Source organism: Anastrepha ludens, chromosome 3 (genome assembly GCF_028408465.1).
Source record: "Anastrepha ludens isolate Willacy chromosome 3, idAnaLude1.1, whole genome shotgun sequence".
Lineage (NCBI taxonomy): Eukaryota > Metazoa > Arthropoda > Insecta > Diptera > Tephritidae > Anastrepha > Anastrepha ludens.
In genome coordinates this window covers 122,818,259-122,834,624 of record NC_071499.1, presented here as the reverse complement: position 1 = coordinate 122,834,624, position 16,366 = coordinate 122,818,259, and the positions used below count along the sequence as shown (strand labels likewise).

The window sequence follows — 16,366 nt, the reverse complement described above, 5'->3', positions numbered from 1 at the left end:
TTTTGAGCAACAACCGGGCACTAATTCAACTGATTTGAGTTCTAATCGTTTTTCGTTGGATTGCCACATTTGTGATTAACATTCCTACCAACATTTTAGCGCCATTGTTTGACATTTGTAAAAGTTACGTCGTCTTGAGTAAATCGAACTCTGCACGTGGATGGAAATTTAGAAATCCAGAATTGTTTCGAGATCTGGAACGTATTAGGAATTTTCTGAATATATTCCGGGAAATTTCGATCAAGGTGTTATTGTAAAGTTAAGTTCAAGGGCTTGCATATTTTGTTACATTTTATTGAAAACAAAAAAAAAAATGAATTTACAATTACGGCGTTAAGAAAAAGATAACTTTATTATTATTTAAATATTTTCAATATATGAATGGAGTTATCATAGTTTCAGCGTCAATATTCAATGTAATTAATGTTTGCTGCTATCAATTCAAACAGGTAACCAAATTAGCTTAGTAAGCACATTTATGTCACCAAACGCCTAAATGTGTGCTACATATTTTACCTACACTGATACTATATTAAATTTGTTTTTAGAAATTTTCACTCGTGCCGAATTGCAAGTTACGAAAAATGTAAAGTTTAATTCAACTTCAGAAATAAATTCGGAAGTACAGGAACAAACCTGCATTAAAAAGCATGGAATTTAAAATTTTGTTTTTATTTACTGAGCCGTGAAGTAATGCATGGAAAGCACATCATTTCAGTAATAAACTAGCCAAAGTATGCTACAAATGCATGCTATCCTAAAAGTATGTTGACAATTAAATTTATGCACTTCCTAATATTTTCCACTTCTGCCATTGCATTTTGCCCTTAATTTACTGCTGAGTAACTTTGCAAATATAGCATTTTCAGGTGCTATTTATGCTTACTTAATTGTTTCACTTGCATACTTTCAGGCATACCAGTGTGTAAACCAAGAATTCAAACATGCTCGGAAATGAGCCGGATTGCCAAAACTCTCTGCGGCTCGACCATTAAGTAGGTCAAACAATATTGCAACTGCGCATAGGTTGTGCACGCATTTATCACGTCCTTAATCTGCTTTTAGGCATAAGACAAATATTTACGGAGCTGATGTAGCATATATTAGATGCCAATCGAATTGCTTGGTATGTAGAAACTTCAATTTATTAACCAACTACTTTGTAGATCAGCCAACGCATGCATTGTCACACGAGAATCTGCTTCTAATGGTGCTGAGGCGTACTTTGCATGCCTAGAAGTGTGCTTCAAATATAAATGAGACACACACTTTAATATAACTGTTAATTATTGTAGTTGGAAAATGAAATTTGCACTTAAGTCAACTGAAAATTTTGAAAATTTACATTGACTTTGACTTTTCACTTACTTGTCTGCCACACCATAAAGTTTGGCATACTTTTTGCGGTTACATGAAGCTCGTAATTTCTATACACTTAGTTTTAATTATCAATAAAATTTTGAGTCAACTTCATTGCGTGCATGTGAATGGCTTGAGCAGCCAACTAAAGTTTGCAGCGTGCACAAGTTTTCATTATATATAGATACTTCTGAACGGGTCATAACGAATGCCGCCTGCAGATATGCAACATAAAGCAAGGCATGTAAAAACATAACGGGAAGCGATTTGTGCACTCCTACATACACATCAGGCATCTAGTCTAAGAACTTATGCATACACATACATGCACATATAAGCATGTATGAGTTTCAATTCTGCACAATGTTTTCAATAGCTGCAGTGGGCGGATAGCATACTTTCCTGCGCTGTAACATGCATACTCAAATGTAAATGAAAGCATATATTTTATTTTGTATGTGTGAGTGCATGAAATATGCAACAATATTCTGCTCGCGTCCGAGATTATGCATGGCATACACGCGCCAACACAGACCCACGCACACTCACACACACACAGGTACGTGTATACAAATGTTTACGTTAAATTTATGTTGCATATTTTTATGCGCTGCAGTGCTCGTGTACGAGCATGACCATATTTTAACTTAAAAATATTATAAATCATAGCTTTTAGACACGAGTAGTTGCTAGTTTATGGATGTCAAACGAGTTGATTGCGTTTCAAGCGCAGCCCCTTGAAATATGCAAAGATATTTTGCAGTTATATATAACGTGTGTATGTGTGTGCGAGAGTAAGGAGTGAAGCGCATTGTTATGTGCTGTGCCAAACTCAACAGCGTTCACTTAGAGTTTTCATTAAATATAAGTTAGAGTAGCAAATTAAGAGGAAGTCAGAAACCCGAAAAGTATGACTACGAGAGCTGCTGAGGTATGCAGGGTATTAGGTGGCGTTTGCACTTTGTTGGAAAGCTGCAACTATTTATTTAAATTTTGTAGTGATGGAATGCAGACTTTTGTGATTGTAAGAAATATGTAAAGTGCCTAAAGTTAATGCCTAAACGTGTGCTGTGCTCTTACTTCGTAAACGTCTAAGTTGCAAATATTTCAAAAATTCTTAAAAGGTGGAGGATTTAAAAATTTGTATTTCATACTGCAAAATCAGAGTTAATGCTTGCGAATTGTGAAAAAAGTTTATGTAGGTATGATATTTCGAACAGTTTTGAAAATTTTTATTCAAATTTTAGTACTCAAAATCGAAATTAATATTTTCCAACTCTGACTTTTTTGGTTTAATTTTTTAGTGTTCAATCGCGAAGTTAATAATAAAATAAAAATATTTTGAAAAATTTTGCATTTGTAGCTTCTTTTATTTAATTTTTTGTAATCAATTTTGTAATAATTACGAATTGTGAAAAAAGTTTATGTAAGTATGATATTTCGATCAATTTTTGAAACAAAAAACATATATTTTGAAAATGTTTGCAATATGGCTTTTTTATTTAAATTTTAGTACTCAAAATCGAAATACATATTTTTCAACTCTAAGAAAAAATATTTTGAAAATTTTTGCAATAGATATTTCGCATTTAAGTTTTAGTATTAAAAATAAGTTAATATTTTTTAATTAAAATACAATTAAATTTTTACAAGATGGTTTTTTCAATCTAAATTTTAGTGCTACAACTCTGAAAAAAATATTTGGATAATTTTTGGAAAATGATTTTTTTGTATTGACAATCGTAATTTCGATTTTACGTTTTCAAAATTTATGCAATAGATTTTTTCAATCTGACGTTTAGTGCTCCAAAATTGATATTTTCCAACATCGAAAACTTTTGAAAAATTTTGCAATGAGATTTTTTAAATTTAATTTTTAGTGCTCCAAATCGAAATTGATATGTTCCAACACCGAGAAAAAGCGAAGTCATATTTTCCAACTCTGAAAATAAGAAAAATATTTTGAAAATTTTTGCGACAGATCTTTTTCAATTTAAATTCTAGTGCTCAAAATCGAAGTTGTTATCTTCCAACTCTGAAACAAAAATTGTTTTGAAAATTTATTGCAAAAATGATTTCTTTTTCAAATTAAATTTTTTGTATCCAAAATAGAAGGTGATATTTTCCAGCTCTAAAAATATATTTTGAAAATTATTCTAATAGATTGTTTACAATCTAAATTGTAGTGCTCGAAATCGAAGTGATATTTTCCAAAATGAAAAAAAATTGTTTCGAAAATTTTTGCAAAATGATATATTTTTTTAAACTTAATTTTTAGTATTCTTAATATTTTTTAACTCTGAAAAAAGGATATTTTGAAAATTTTTGCAATAGATTTTTTTCAATCTAAATTTTAGAGCTCAAAATCGAAGTTGATATTTTCCAACTCTGAAAAAAAAAAAATATTTTTGGGAAATGTTTGCAATAAACTTTTTCAATCAAAATTTTTGTGTTCAAATTCAAAATATATTACATATTTTTCAATTCTGAAAAAAAAAATTTGGTATTCAACTTCGATGGTATTTTTCAGATCTAAAACAAAAATTATTTAAAAAATTTTTGCAATATACTTTTTTTCATAATTAATTTTTCAAATTGAAATTAATATTTTCTAATTTAAAAAAAAAGATATTTGGAAAATTTTTGTAATACAACAATTTTTCAATCATGCTGGACTTTCATTCTGCATAAAAATTTGAGACTTAAATCGAAGTTGATATTTTCCAATTCTGAAAAACAAATAGCTGGAAAATCTTTTCAAGATGGTTTTCCAAGTTTTTTCAGGGCAGAAATACCCTCGGAGGTTTGCCTTTGCCTGCCGAGGGGCGACGAATAAACCTTTTTCTATCACTTGGTGTTTCCTACCCGGAGATTCAAGTGCGGTGCACTTCCGAACGGTAGTCACGCATCAACCCATTCTGCTACGGCAGCAGAAAATATTGAATGTAATTCTATTTTTCCTTACTTTGGTGCAGGCAGGCAGTCTTCGCTTGAGATCATCAAGAACACTCTCACGTGAGCTCGTTTTCGAGCAGGTTTCGATGACTCGTACGATGAATTGAGGGGTCCAAGAGCTGGCAGCAGGTGCTACTGCATTGCCTAATCAGTCTTGATGTGAAAAAGAAGAAAAATTTAGCAAGAGATAGAGCATAACTCTGAAGGAGGTCAGAGAGTTGCAGAGAAGAAAATAGGTGCTTACTTTTACTTTCATTGAGAAAATTCTAATTTGATACCTACTGCAGAGAGCTAATTGACCAGGTAGCTTTTCTTTACAGTACTGGAAGGCTGGCACGTCAAAATTAATTTCAAGTTTTCTTCTAATTTGCTTTCTATAAATAACTCGACACGAGCGCTGCTGCTGCTATGGAACCACCGCAAGTTAATCAAGGAACGGCAAAAGCTCTGAGTAAGCACAAAGTCCCATTCGCACACAAATGCGTGTGCAAATAAAATTGTATTAATTGTGTTCTTCCTAAATGTAAGGATGTATGCACTTGTACTTGCACTTGGAGGCGAAAAGGATATGCACACACACGCACACAGTCATACATATGTATATATAACAAAAAGAATCATTACTTCATACACAAACATTCAGCTGCTGCTTGGCAACGTCTTGCCTTGCCAACTTCAAGTTTTACTACACACACACACACACAGACACTCATATAAAGCCACTTGTGTATAAGGGGTTAGACACAGCCACAAGATCTTGGTATAAATTAGCAACAACAAGAAGAGTAGAATGCTGCTTGACAATCACAATAAAAGCTTTTAATTAATTTACACTCAAAAGAGATGGATGAGCGTCGGCACTGCAGGGGAGTTGCATAGAGGACGAATACGTATGAAGATCTTATGATTGCAACTAAGTTGCTATGTTTCTGCATGCTGATATTTTCTTAGTGGAAAATTCGCAATGAAAGAAAAATATTGCGGCAGCCAGACAAAGTCAATAATGTGGCGTAAGAAATAAAGTAAAGGAATGTGAAGAAAATGTAGCCAAATCAGAAAATAATTGGCAATGACGTTAGGTGCCCCAAGGCATGCCTGTTGTGTAATAAGGAAGCGAGGCAGTATAGAGAATGTTTACACTGACAGCTCTTCTATGATTTCCATTATTTTGTTTATGGTTTTCATTTTTTTCATTTATTTTTGTATTATATTTTTATTATTTTGGTATTTTCATTTTTATTTCTTCTCGTACTCATATCTCACAGTTGTATCTGTCAATTACACACTTACTAAAACCTCTTTAATTGAACACACAAAACACATCACAAGCAATTTTTTGCATTTGTTGTTTGCGAGTCTTTTGTTTCTGCTGTTACATCAATTATTCTGCACCAATTACTTCTCTAACCAAATGTCAAAAGTTTAATTGCAAATAGAATTTTTTCCATTAATTAGCATCAATTAAACTCATTGCTATGACAAAAGTAAAAGAAAACCGCAGACAAGTTACGTTACAACTGAAATGTATAGACGAAAAGCAAATTGTGTTGCCTACCTTTGGGAGAGTCGCGGCATGTGGATCAGAAGCATATATGATTTTGTGCAGACAGTTATATGGTATAGGGTGTTCAGTATAGCACCTGAACTATTTCTAAATAGTGGAGCAAATTTTTGGTGAAAGAGTGAGAGATGAAATGATTTAAAGATAATGATTTCTTGCATACTGAACCGGTGAAAAAAATGGTGAAAAAAATTCAGAAAATATTAATATACCGTTAACCTGCTCTCAGCGAATTTGAAAGAATCAACTGATTGCCTGACAAGAGCGTAGTCATAAAAGCGGTTTTTTTACGAACAAAGGGAGACTGTTTTTGTGTCTTCGCCTAAGTTGCTTCGTTGCGGTATCATTGACGACTGCTTGGACGAGTGTGTGAATGCGTGTGAATGAAAGGGCAGAACTCTGCTGTCGAAGTTACTCGCTCAGTTTCAATTTTCACTATAGCTGAAGGCCAAACCTGGTAAATATATCATCATTGGCTGACCTATTCAGTTCGTGAAGTTCGTAAACGCTTTTCCGTCTATTATGACCGAAGCGTTTTATGTGCACTACAGCTTCAGATGTGCTACACCGAAGAAAATGAGTAAATATAAAAATTTGTGTGCCTCACGAATAAAGGTTAAACTTAAGTTCCGAGTTCGACCTCGATGTACAGGTATAAATTGCTTCGAGCAGTCTCACTTGTAAGCCAGTCTCAGGAGTTTCATTTCATTACTTCGATTGAAGCTCGCGAAAGCCCTTTGGAAAGCTTTATCTCACGACTTTTATTGATGAGTTCAAAGTGGTTTAAATATGATGATTTCCGGTTAAAGCTTTCAAGCTCGCGAAAGCTTTATTTCACTTCTTCAGTAGAAGTTTTCGAAGTAATTAAGTTTATCCTCAAAATAGTTTTCGGTTAAAGCTTTCAAAGTCACAAACGCTTCTTCTAAAGGCTTGATCACATTATTGCAGTTGAAGCTTTCAAAGTAATTAAGTATGTTCTCAAAATTAGCTTTATCTCAGTACTTTAGTTAGTTGGATCTTTGAAATTTATTAAATTTGTTCTCCAAATAATCTTACGTTAAAGCTTTCAAGCTCGCAAAAACTTTTTTGGAAAACTTTATCTCACTACTACAGTTGAAATTTTCAAAGTTATAAAAGTTTTTTTCAAAATAATCTTACATTGAAGATTTTAAGCTCAAGAAAGCTTTTTTGGAAAGCTTTATCTGACGACTTTAGTTGAACCTTTCAAAGTACAGTAGATTCTGTTTTTATGCGGTTTTGAAATAGTGAGGTTTTTTTTTTAATTAAAAAATGCATGTCGACCTATCGGGAATTGTACATATAAACAAGATTCTAAACCAGCTAAGCAAAAACTCATCACACATTATATCAAAAATGCTAACCCTACAAATATGGAACCGCCTGCATCACCATCCAGATCAGACGTGTACATTTCCTCAAGTGACGGAAGTGATTTTACGCCAAATCCTAAACGAATGCGCAACATGCGGGAATTGTCTGATTCTATTTCTGACGATGTAAATTTATTTTTCGATTCTGACGTTTCTTAAATAAAGATATAATTTTCAAAAATACAAATTTTTGTTTACGCGATTTTATTTAATTATTTCAGATTCATGCGGTCTTTGGAACGTATCTATAGTTATAATATGGGACTAGTGCCCTTTTTTATGCGATTTTATTACATTATTTCAGATTTATTTAGCACTTTTGAAACATATCTATAGTTTTACTATAGAACTGGTAGCTTTTTTTATGCTGTTTCTTGCGGAACGTATGTACCGCATAAAAACAGAATCTACTGTAATTAAGTTTACTCCCAAATAGTTTGCGGTTAAAACTTTCAAAGTCACTAAAGCTGTTTTGAAAGGCTTGATCGCATTACTTCAGTTGAAGCTTTCAAAGCAAATAAGTTTGTGCGCGAAATATTTTTTTTTAATTTTCAAGGCTTTGAATAAAGCGCACATTTTTTCATCTATTTTGTGAGTTCATACTCACAGTTTGTTTAAGCACAAATAAAGCTTTTAATGACATCGAGCTTTTGAGACGAGCTTTAGAGACAGCTTTTGTATTTTTGTTCTTTAAATCATAAGCAAAAAAATTAATTCATACAAATCACCGACATTTAGCTTGAAGCTCAGAGTTTGTTTCTTCAAAGGCTACCTTTTCTATATTAAATTTTCATATTCACACTTTTTATTATAATGAGAATATGCAATGCAATAGACTTCATAAAAAATATTTTTCTTTTATTTAATACCAGCCCACCTAAATGGAACACCCTAAAATATTTGTTTAACGTAGGTTTTTAGTTTTATTTTACATTTATTGAAAGCTAAAGTAAAGTTTATTTATGTGGTATTACAAATTTGCTGCCTACTTTTAGGGCTCTATCAAAAAGATGTACCAGCTTTTGAGTGATTGTTTAAGTACTTTTCGGAATATTAAGTTCTTTTATTTCTTTTCGCCTGAAAAAAATTTTAAATACTTAGATCTTCGCGAATTTTTGTAGGTTTAATTTTACGCTTTCAAACACATTTTTCAGGCTCTTACTTTGCAGGTAAATAGGTTCGCCGTACATGGTAAACGTCAAATATCAAATGACGCACATTTTTTGTGCTCGTCCCGTGGAAGATGATACCAAACTTCGAGCTACATTTTTGTAATAAAAGAAGCTTTCCATAAAAGATATCTCTTGCTAAAATCTTTCAGTATAAGACTGTAGATGCATCCATCAGTGGGACAACATTAAGGCGAGCACCACAAATTGGAGGTACTAATAAAATATTTATATGTATATGTCCCACTAAGTTGGAAAAAATATTGCCTAATTGTGGGCTATGACGTAAAATTTTAAATATCAATTTCAAGTTCATTTCACTGATATTTAATGCTTCAACGAATTTCTGAATTTACCAAGTCTCTCACCTTTTCAAATACTCACAGCTATAACAATTAAGCCATCCAAAAGTATGCAACGTTTTTTTTTAACATTTTCAAAATAAAGCCGTAAGTTTAAAATCGGCTGTGAATCATGCCCAAAACGCTTTGGGTGGCTATACTCGTACACCCCAAAGTATGTAACAATAAAATAATTTTTTTAATTTTTTTTTCTTTTATCTGATAAAACGCGAAATTACTAGAATGAGCACGAGGGAGCAGCAGTGATAGAATTGTAAAGCTGCCAAGAGTCAAAAAAGGGGGGCTTAATACTTGAAATAAGAAAGAAAATGTTAAAAGAAGAAATATAGAAAAAGGTAGCCAAACAAGTAAGAGAAAAACAGAAAAAAAAACGCAAACTGACAACGATAACAAAACAGTCGTTAACCTCTACTAACAGCGGGTAAGGACATCGTCGCTTTTTGTGGGTTTACAGTATGTATGGATGTGTGCGTATGCTTTCTATATCTCTTCTTTTTTGCCGTTTTTTTCTCTCTCTTTTTGCTTCGATTTTTTTTATGTTTTGAATAGTGCCCCGTCAGGGTCGTAATTCCCGCTATCATTTTTTATGTTGGCGACTTTTCTAAGTTGACTCGAAATTTTTATTTTATTTTAATTCTTATCTTTTTCTCTTTTTGCTCGCATTCTTTTGTTATGTTCAGCTCGTACACGCTAAATTGTTTCTATACTTTTATGCACAATGTTTTACTGGTAGTTGTTGTTGCTGCAATACGAAATTTACCAAATATTTACGCTGGCAATTATCCAATGAAAATCTTATCTTTTACAAAACATATTTTGCTGTGGATAGTTGGTTGCAAGGCTACCTATACTTGAGTAATTTGAGAAACGGAGACTCGTTACAGGTAGCGCGCTGCTTTAAAATATTCAAAATGCTGAAATATTTAAGCAGCGTACAATGAAAAGTTTAAGGATTCGGATTTTTTGTATGAAAATCTAATTTCTATTCAAAAGGTACCCAGAATTTCTTCTTTAAAAGAACTGCGCTTGGGATATTCTCTTTGTTCGCCACTTTTGAAGTACTTTTAGAGAGAGGGAAAAATTATATTTTTCTTTTCAATAAAAAAGTACCTGGGTTTTGTTCGTAGAAGTGCTGTTTGAGCTCTAAGAAATCAGTCGGACGCAGTGAAATTGCACTGCAGTCCTGAAAATGGCTTTTGAAATAGAATACTCCCTTTCTCTTTTCATAGAGAAAAGTATAGGAGCTCACTCGTCGCGGAAGATGCAGCATTTTCTCTTATCCGCTTCGTTTTCCTATATGACACCCATTAGGTTATGATTTCGCATAGGTACGGATTCCTATTGCGGAGGCTTTTGGCAAACGTTGCATAATCAGAGCTGGTGGTAAAAATTTGTCAATAAAGTACAAGTAAATTTACTTTCAAGTGATATATAGCCTAGTAGGCACCAGGGATGGTAATATTAGCGAAAAGTTTAGATCCCAAAATTTCGGGATTTTTGTTTTAATAGTCCCGGAATATTAGGGATGCTTATATTAGCGGAAAGTTTTGATCCCGAAATTTCGGGAATTTTGTTTTAATACACCCGGAATACCAAGGACGCTAATATTAGCGGAAAGTTTTGGTCCCGAAATTTCGGGATTTGTTATTTTAAAATGCCGGAATACCGGGACTCCTCGTAACAGAGAGGTTTTCATAAAATTCTTAAATTCTTTTATTTTACCTAAAACTATAATTATTTTAACATGAAATGTTGTGACATTTATTTATGGAAAAAGTTGCTGAACCTTACCAAACGCTAACTTGAAAATCTTTTTCACTTATCCGGGCACTAATATTCATTAACAGCATTTTCGATCCATTAATCGCTACTAAAATAGTTAATCCCGCAATCCCGGAATTTCGGGATTGACATCTCTAGCATGCAGAAGTGAAGTGACTAAAACCACTCTACAGAAAGTGTTTTTTGAAATGATTCATTTGCTTTATTGTCAATATTATTCGTTTATGTACTTACCCAGTCCAATGGCTGCACATGTCATTAGCGTAATTATCACTAGTGAGCAACTCTGGCAACGCTGTGCGCTGGGTTTACGCGGCTTACGATCACAGCAACGCGTCAGCAGATATAATAAAAGGCCGAAGAGCGCGAGTATGAGTAGACCGGCGGGTATGGAGGCGAGTATGCCCAAACTCTGTAAGTTGAAGATAAAAAGAAGACATTTTCAAATTTATTACAAAAGGTGACCAGGCACAATTTTACATGTGAAACAAAAAATAAACAAAATAAGTTAAAGACTTTGTAAACTAGAAATTTGAAAATTGTTTTTTGCGCTGAAACGGTTTGATTGATATCAATTTTTTTCAAAAAGCCTTCTTTGAATGGTTCTCCTGTTTATATTACTTCCAATATGCTCTTACTTGTGATGCAAATCGAAATCAAGCTGTGTTAATAAAATTGCTTGTACATACTTATAGCCTTCAACAATAAATATAAGCACACTTAACAAATTAATAAATATGGCAAACCCTATTGTTTTAAAAATGCGTATAAAATAAGGCTTTCTCGAGCAGATTTCGTTTGATACCAATAATGCAGTACATTATTTAGTTAATTATTTTTTTCTAAATAGGTGGCAACCCTATTAAAAAATTTAGAACTAAAATGTTCGTGAGTAGCGTGCATTTAATACGAATTGTTAATATATGCTATATAAAGAAGTTGTAAATTAATTTTAGGTTTTATGTATGCAGTGGGCAACCCTATTCAGTTTTTTTTAATTAAAATATTTTGGAATAACTCTCGTTTGCTGCGTATTGTGGAATATTTAAATAAACTAAAGTGTTTAGTTTGTTTTATTTATTTTACTGAGCTGGCAACTCTAATTAAATATTATATTTTTCTGCTTTAAATTGCTTTCAACTATCTCACCATAAAATATTTTTTTTACTTATTTGCATATGCATTTAAATTTTTATTTTTTAGTTGCGTGGCAACCCTATACAAATTTTCTTTATAATTAAAAAAATTAAGTAAAATTGTTCCTTTCTTATACTGCTTTAAGTCAACAGAGATAATTTATTATATTTTATACTTTGTCGATAGGTACACTGAATCAACTGAATTTTTTCACCAGCAATTACGGGCAAGCAAAAACAGAGTATGCAAAATCAATTACTTGGTCTTTCTAATATTGATCCCAAATTCAACCGTTCCAAATTCAAGCTACAGCTGCTCGGCATGCTAAATGGCTTCTCGATCTCTATCATTTCTCCTAATTGAATGAGCAACACTCCCAATATTGGCTATCAATGTCCGCTGCAAGTGTCAAAGTGCAGTAGAGGAAAAAAATCTTCAATTCTCATTGCCCCCCTTATTAGTCAGCGCTAAGCGGCGAAGCTTGTTGGCAAGCAAAAGTTTAACTTAATGTGATTTGCAACAAAAAAGTGCATGTTAATTAGCAGAAATCGCTAAATGCTATCCTTTGCTGTCAAGCTAGTAAACACATTTCCTTTGCTTTTGTAATGCAACAAAATGTACGTTTTTGCGCCAAACACGTTGAAAGGTATGCCAAGCTTATATCAAAGTTTTCTGCAATTTTTCTTTTTTTGTTTTTGTCTGAAGCGCTTGTCAACGGGAGGTTTTCAGTTTGCTGCGCTTTTAAGTCTTTTTTTTTCCCCCAAAATGCTACTACTTTTGGAACTCTTTGGAAGGGAAAGTGCGCGCTTTTGCATTCGTTCCTCCCTACAAGAGTTTGTGTTTTTTTTTACTGCATTTTATTTTGTTTGCGTTTTCCACCACTGCTGTTCAATACACTTTACCTTGCCATTGATTGTCAGTCGCTAAGCGCTCAGATCCGTTGCTTTCCTGCTGTAGACTGCCTCTCGCTTCTTTTGCGCGTAGTAAGGGCGCAAATGCTGTGCAACTTTTTAATTAAATGAGCAGCAGAGAAGGATTGAAGTGCAGATAGAAGAAATAAAAATAAAAGTGAAAAAATAAAAATTAATTAATTTCAAACTTCCGGATTTTAGCATATTTTGTTGTGTTATGCTTTTTGCCGCCAAATGAGAATTGAGTAAATTTTTTTCTTTCCTTGCAGAATTTTCCGCTTTGATACGCATATTTTACAGCAAATTTGCCATGCGACTTTTACTACTTCCGGTTGCACCTGCAAGTTATTACTTACAGTTGAGACTAACTTCTGCTTGGTCGGCACCAACTACTTATAACTATAACTGAGGAGTTAGTGGGAGCATTTCAAGTATCTCAACGATAAGTCAATTTAAAAATCTCTCTTTTTATTTTTGGTTACTGTTGGCGCTACTGTTACTGTCACTGCTGTTTTCAATTACGGCCTGACAAGAAAGTCGCTCTTAGGTAGGTGGCAGTTATTTATTGTTTTTATTACTAGAATTTCACAGTATTCTTAAGTTAGGTTAGGTTATACTGGCTGGCGGAAGCAACGCAGAGATAATCGTATAAAAGTGTCCAGCTCGCCAGCGCGATTACGGCTATTAAAAAGGAGTCCGCACGATTTGGTCTGGCGGTAAACGAGACCAAGACCAAGTATATGCTGGCGTCCTGCAGTGAGTCGCGGCGCCTTAAAACACAGAACAAAGTTAACAACTATAAATCGAGTGTGGTCAAGGACTTCATATATCTTGGTCCGGCTATTACCAGCAACAACGATGCCAGTCTTGAAATCAACACGTGCCACTTTGAGCTAAGTGCGCAATTGAGTAGTAAAGCGCTCTCTCGACGAACAACACGCTACAAGACGCTCTTCACCCCGGTGCTTCTCTATGGCGCTGAGGCCTGGATAGTCAAACAATCAGATGCAGTCGCTTTTGGAGTTTTTGAGAAAAAAGTACTTTGCAAGATTTTTGACCCTCCTCGCATAGATCATAGCTACCGCATTCGAATAAGGCACGAGCTGTATGAGCTTCACTTGACTTTGACTTGGCCAAACGAGTCCCCCTGCAGCGACTAAGGCGGCTAGGCCATGTCGTCCGTATGGAAGTAGCTGCTCGTGCGAGGAAGTTGTTTTAGGGGTTAATTGGTGGAGAGAACGTCCTCGTGTCGTGTCGTGAGTGCATATACATAGATTATGACATGGAAGCACACACACACACATTTGCTGAATTTTATTTTATAACCAACCAATTTTGCTATGCAATTTTATACCACTTCCCTTTAAACTTCCTTATCACCAATTTTTATAGCAACAAAACTAAAAATAGATTTTTTGCTGTGCATGCAGCAAATAGTAATCAATTTCGGCCACAAGAAGAAAAATAATTTGAAAAAAAATTGGGAAAAGAAGCAGCAGACATTAATAACGAAAGTGCGAAATGGCGAAAATATGGCACACAAAATTTATGCAATGCTTTGCTAAGCGATTTATTATAAACGGAATAGTTCTAGTGAGGCAGAGCGGAGCGCAGCATAGCAGACGAAATAAATCAGAAAATTCAAAAATATATGTAAGATAAATTTTACAGAATTTTGTTAATAAATTAGAAAACGAAAAATATTTTCCATTTTCCTCACGATTTTCTAACTTTTATGACCATTTAAGCTGCTCGAACTCAATCAACTGCTTTCATATTTCAGTCAGCCGTTGTCTGCTCCTCTGCTCTTCTGTTGTTTTTATTTGTTCTTTTTTTCAACGCTTTTGAGTTGCAAAATGGTTCTGCACATCATCAATCACATTTTATTGCATACTAACCGCACCACCACAAAAACAACGTACACCACGCCACACACACTTTCACACACTCCAATTTTTATATCCATTTAGTTTTATCCTTTACAGTTTGCCTCTTGCGAATTTAACCCGTTTGTAATCCGCGTTGCGGTCAACGCGCTGCCCTTGCGAATATATGAGACATGCACACATATATTTACCCACCTCTTTACATACATATGCATGCATATATGACGCAAGTAGCTGTCACCTCAGCTTTTAATGTGACAGGCTTGTGTGCTGTCATAATAATTTTCCTCATACACCGTGTAAGCAAGTGCATCTGTGTTGGTATGACACGCATTTCTTAGTAGGAAAAATGACAGAGCGAATTGCCAAAGGTAGGGGAAGTAAATCAGTTTTGAAGTTAAGTAAGGTTAGGTTAACGCGGTTGTGCTGTAGTGGTGTACACTTGTAGCACCTTAACTACGCAGTGCCTAAGTAAATTTTTCACCAACAGTCATCATCAAGGCCACCTAATGGTGGGCCCAAGAAATTACCTGTTTTGACGTGATTGAACCTTAGGAGAAGAGCTGCTATATGGGTTGGTTTGTGCGGCATATGAAGAGGTGCAGGAATTCTTCCTTTATAACGCATACCTTAGATAAGGCCAGGTGTATTCTTGATAAGTAAGTAAGTTGGAGTTTAAACGGCTTCAATACCCAGAACGTAGTTGTGCGGGTGTTATGAAACTCCACAGCTGTGCTGGGTGATAGTGTATTTTTTTCCTCAAACACCATAAAACCTTCCATATAAATATTTGATTAATGCTGCTGAAGTGAAACTCTTTGGTCGGATAGGCGAGTCAACCAAATTTCCAGGGAAGAATTTTTTCAGAAAAATACAGTTTTGAAAAAAGAAAATGCTTATAAAGCTCAAACTAGGAAAAAAAATTTCAATTTATTTGCAAATAAAGGGTTTTCGAATAACAGGTATTAGGTGTTAAACAGGAGAGATGATTCACGATTTTTATGGTCGGAATTAGATGGTATTGATCTGGACAACGTTTATTTTCAACAAGACGGCGCTACTTGCCACACAAGCAACGAAACGATTGATCTTCTACGGGAAAAGTTTTCGGACCATGTTATCTCTCGGAGAGGTAATCACAATTGGCCACCGAGATCTTGTGATTTAACATCTAGTGACTTTTTTCTTTAGGGCCACATGAAAGAGAAGGTCTTCGCCAACAGCCAAGGTCGATTCAAGACCTCAAATAATTCGTGAGGCTATCGAGGACATAGGGCTGCCACTTTGCAATTCCGTTATGTAAAATTTCATGAAAAGGATATTGTCCTGTAAGCGTGGGCGTGGTGGTCATTTGCCTGATGTTATTTGCCACTATTATCCACTATTATCCTCTTTATAATGAAATAAACATCCGATCATCTCTTACTGAAAAACCCTTTTTTTATTGGTGGCTGCGACATTTTTTTACATTTTGTTACTGTTCATGTCACAACATATGATAAAATTATCTCCTCTGAACGAGATGTTGTAAAATGTGAGCGAGGTTTAATATTGAACCGCAGCTAACTTATGTTAGCTAAAATAAACTTTCCTTTTTCTTTGGACGTCAACAGGTGTGGTCATGCAGAATATACTTTAACATAAGCAAACTATTAAGAGGAAGTTATTTCTAAATATAAGAATCTAATTAAAAATAAAACAGGAGTCACTGAACTGTATACCATTTTAGCAGAGAGTAAGAAAAAGTATTAACTTAATATTATATATTTTCAAGGAATAATAAAAATTATAACAACAAAACATTTTTTGGCGCCCGAGCAGGGACAGTCGGTCCAGTTTTTAAGTAGAACACC

At 34.2% G+C, this 16,366-nt stretch overlaps 1 protein-coding gene across 1 annotated transcript in view; it reads right to left on the bottom strand.

Annotated features, from left to right (window-relative positions):
- LOC128857713 (uncharacterized) overlaps nucleotides 1-15,295 on the bottom strand; it is a 115,491-nt gene extending 100,196 nt beyond the window's left edge. Inside the window, 2 exon segments of the mRNA XM_054093456.1 lie at nucleotides 10,814-10,991; nucleotides 15,206-15,295. Of these exon segments, the coding sequence (XP_053949431.1) occupies nucleotides 10,814-10,991; nucleotides 15,206-15,295 (268 nt within the window).
- Between the last annotated feature and the right edge of the window lie 1,071 nt (nucleotides 15,296-16,366).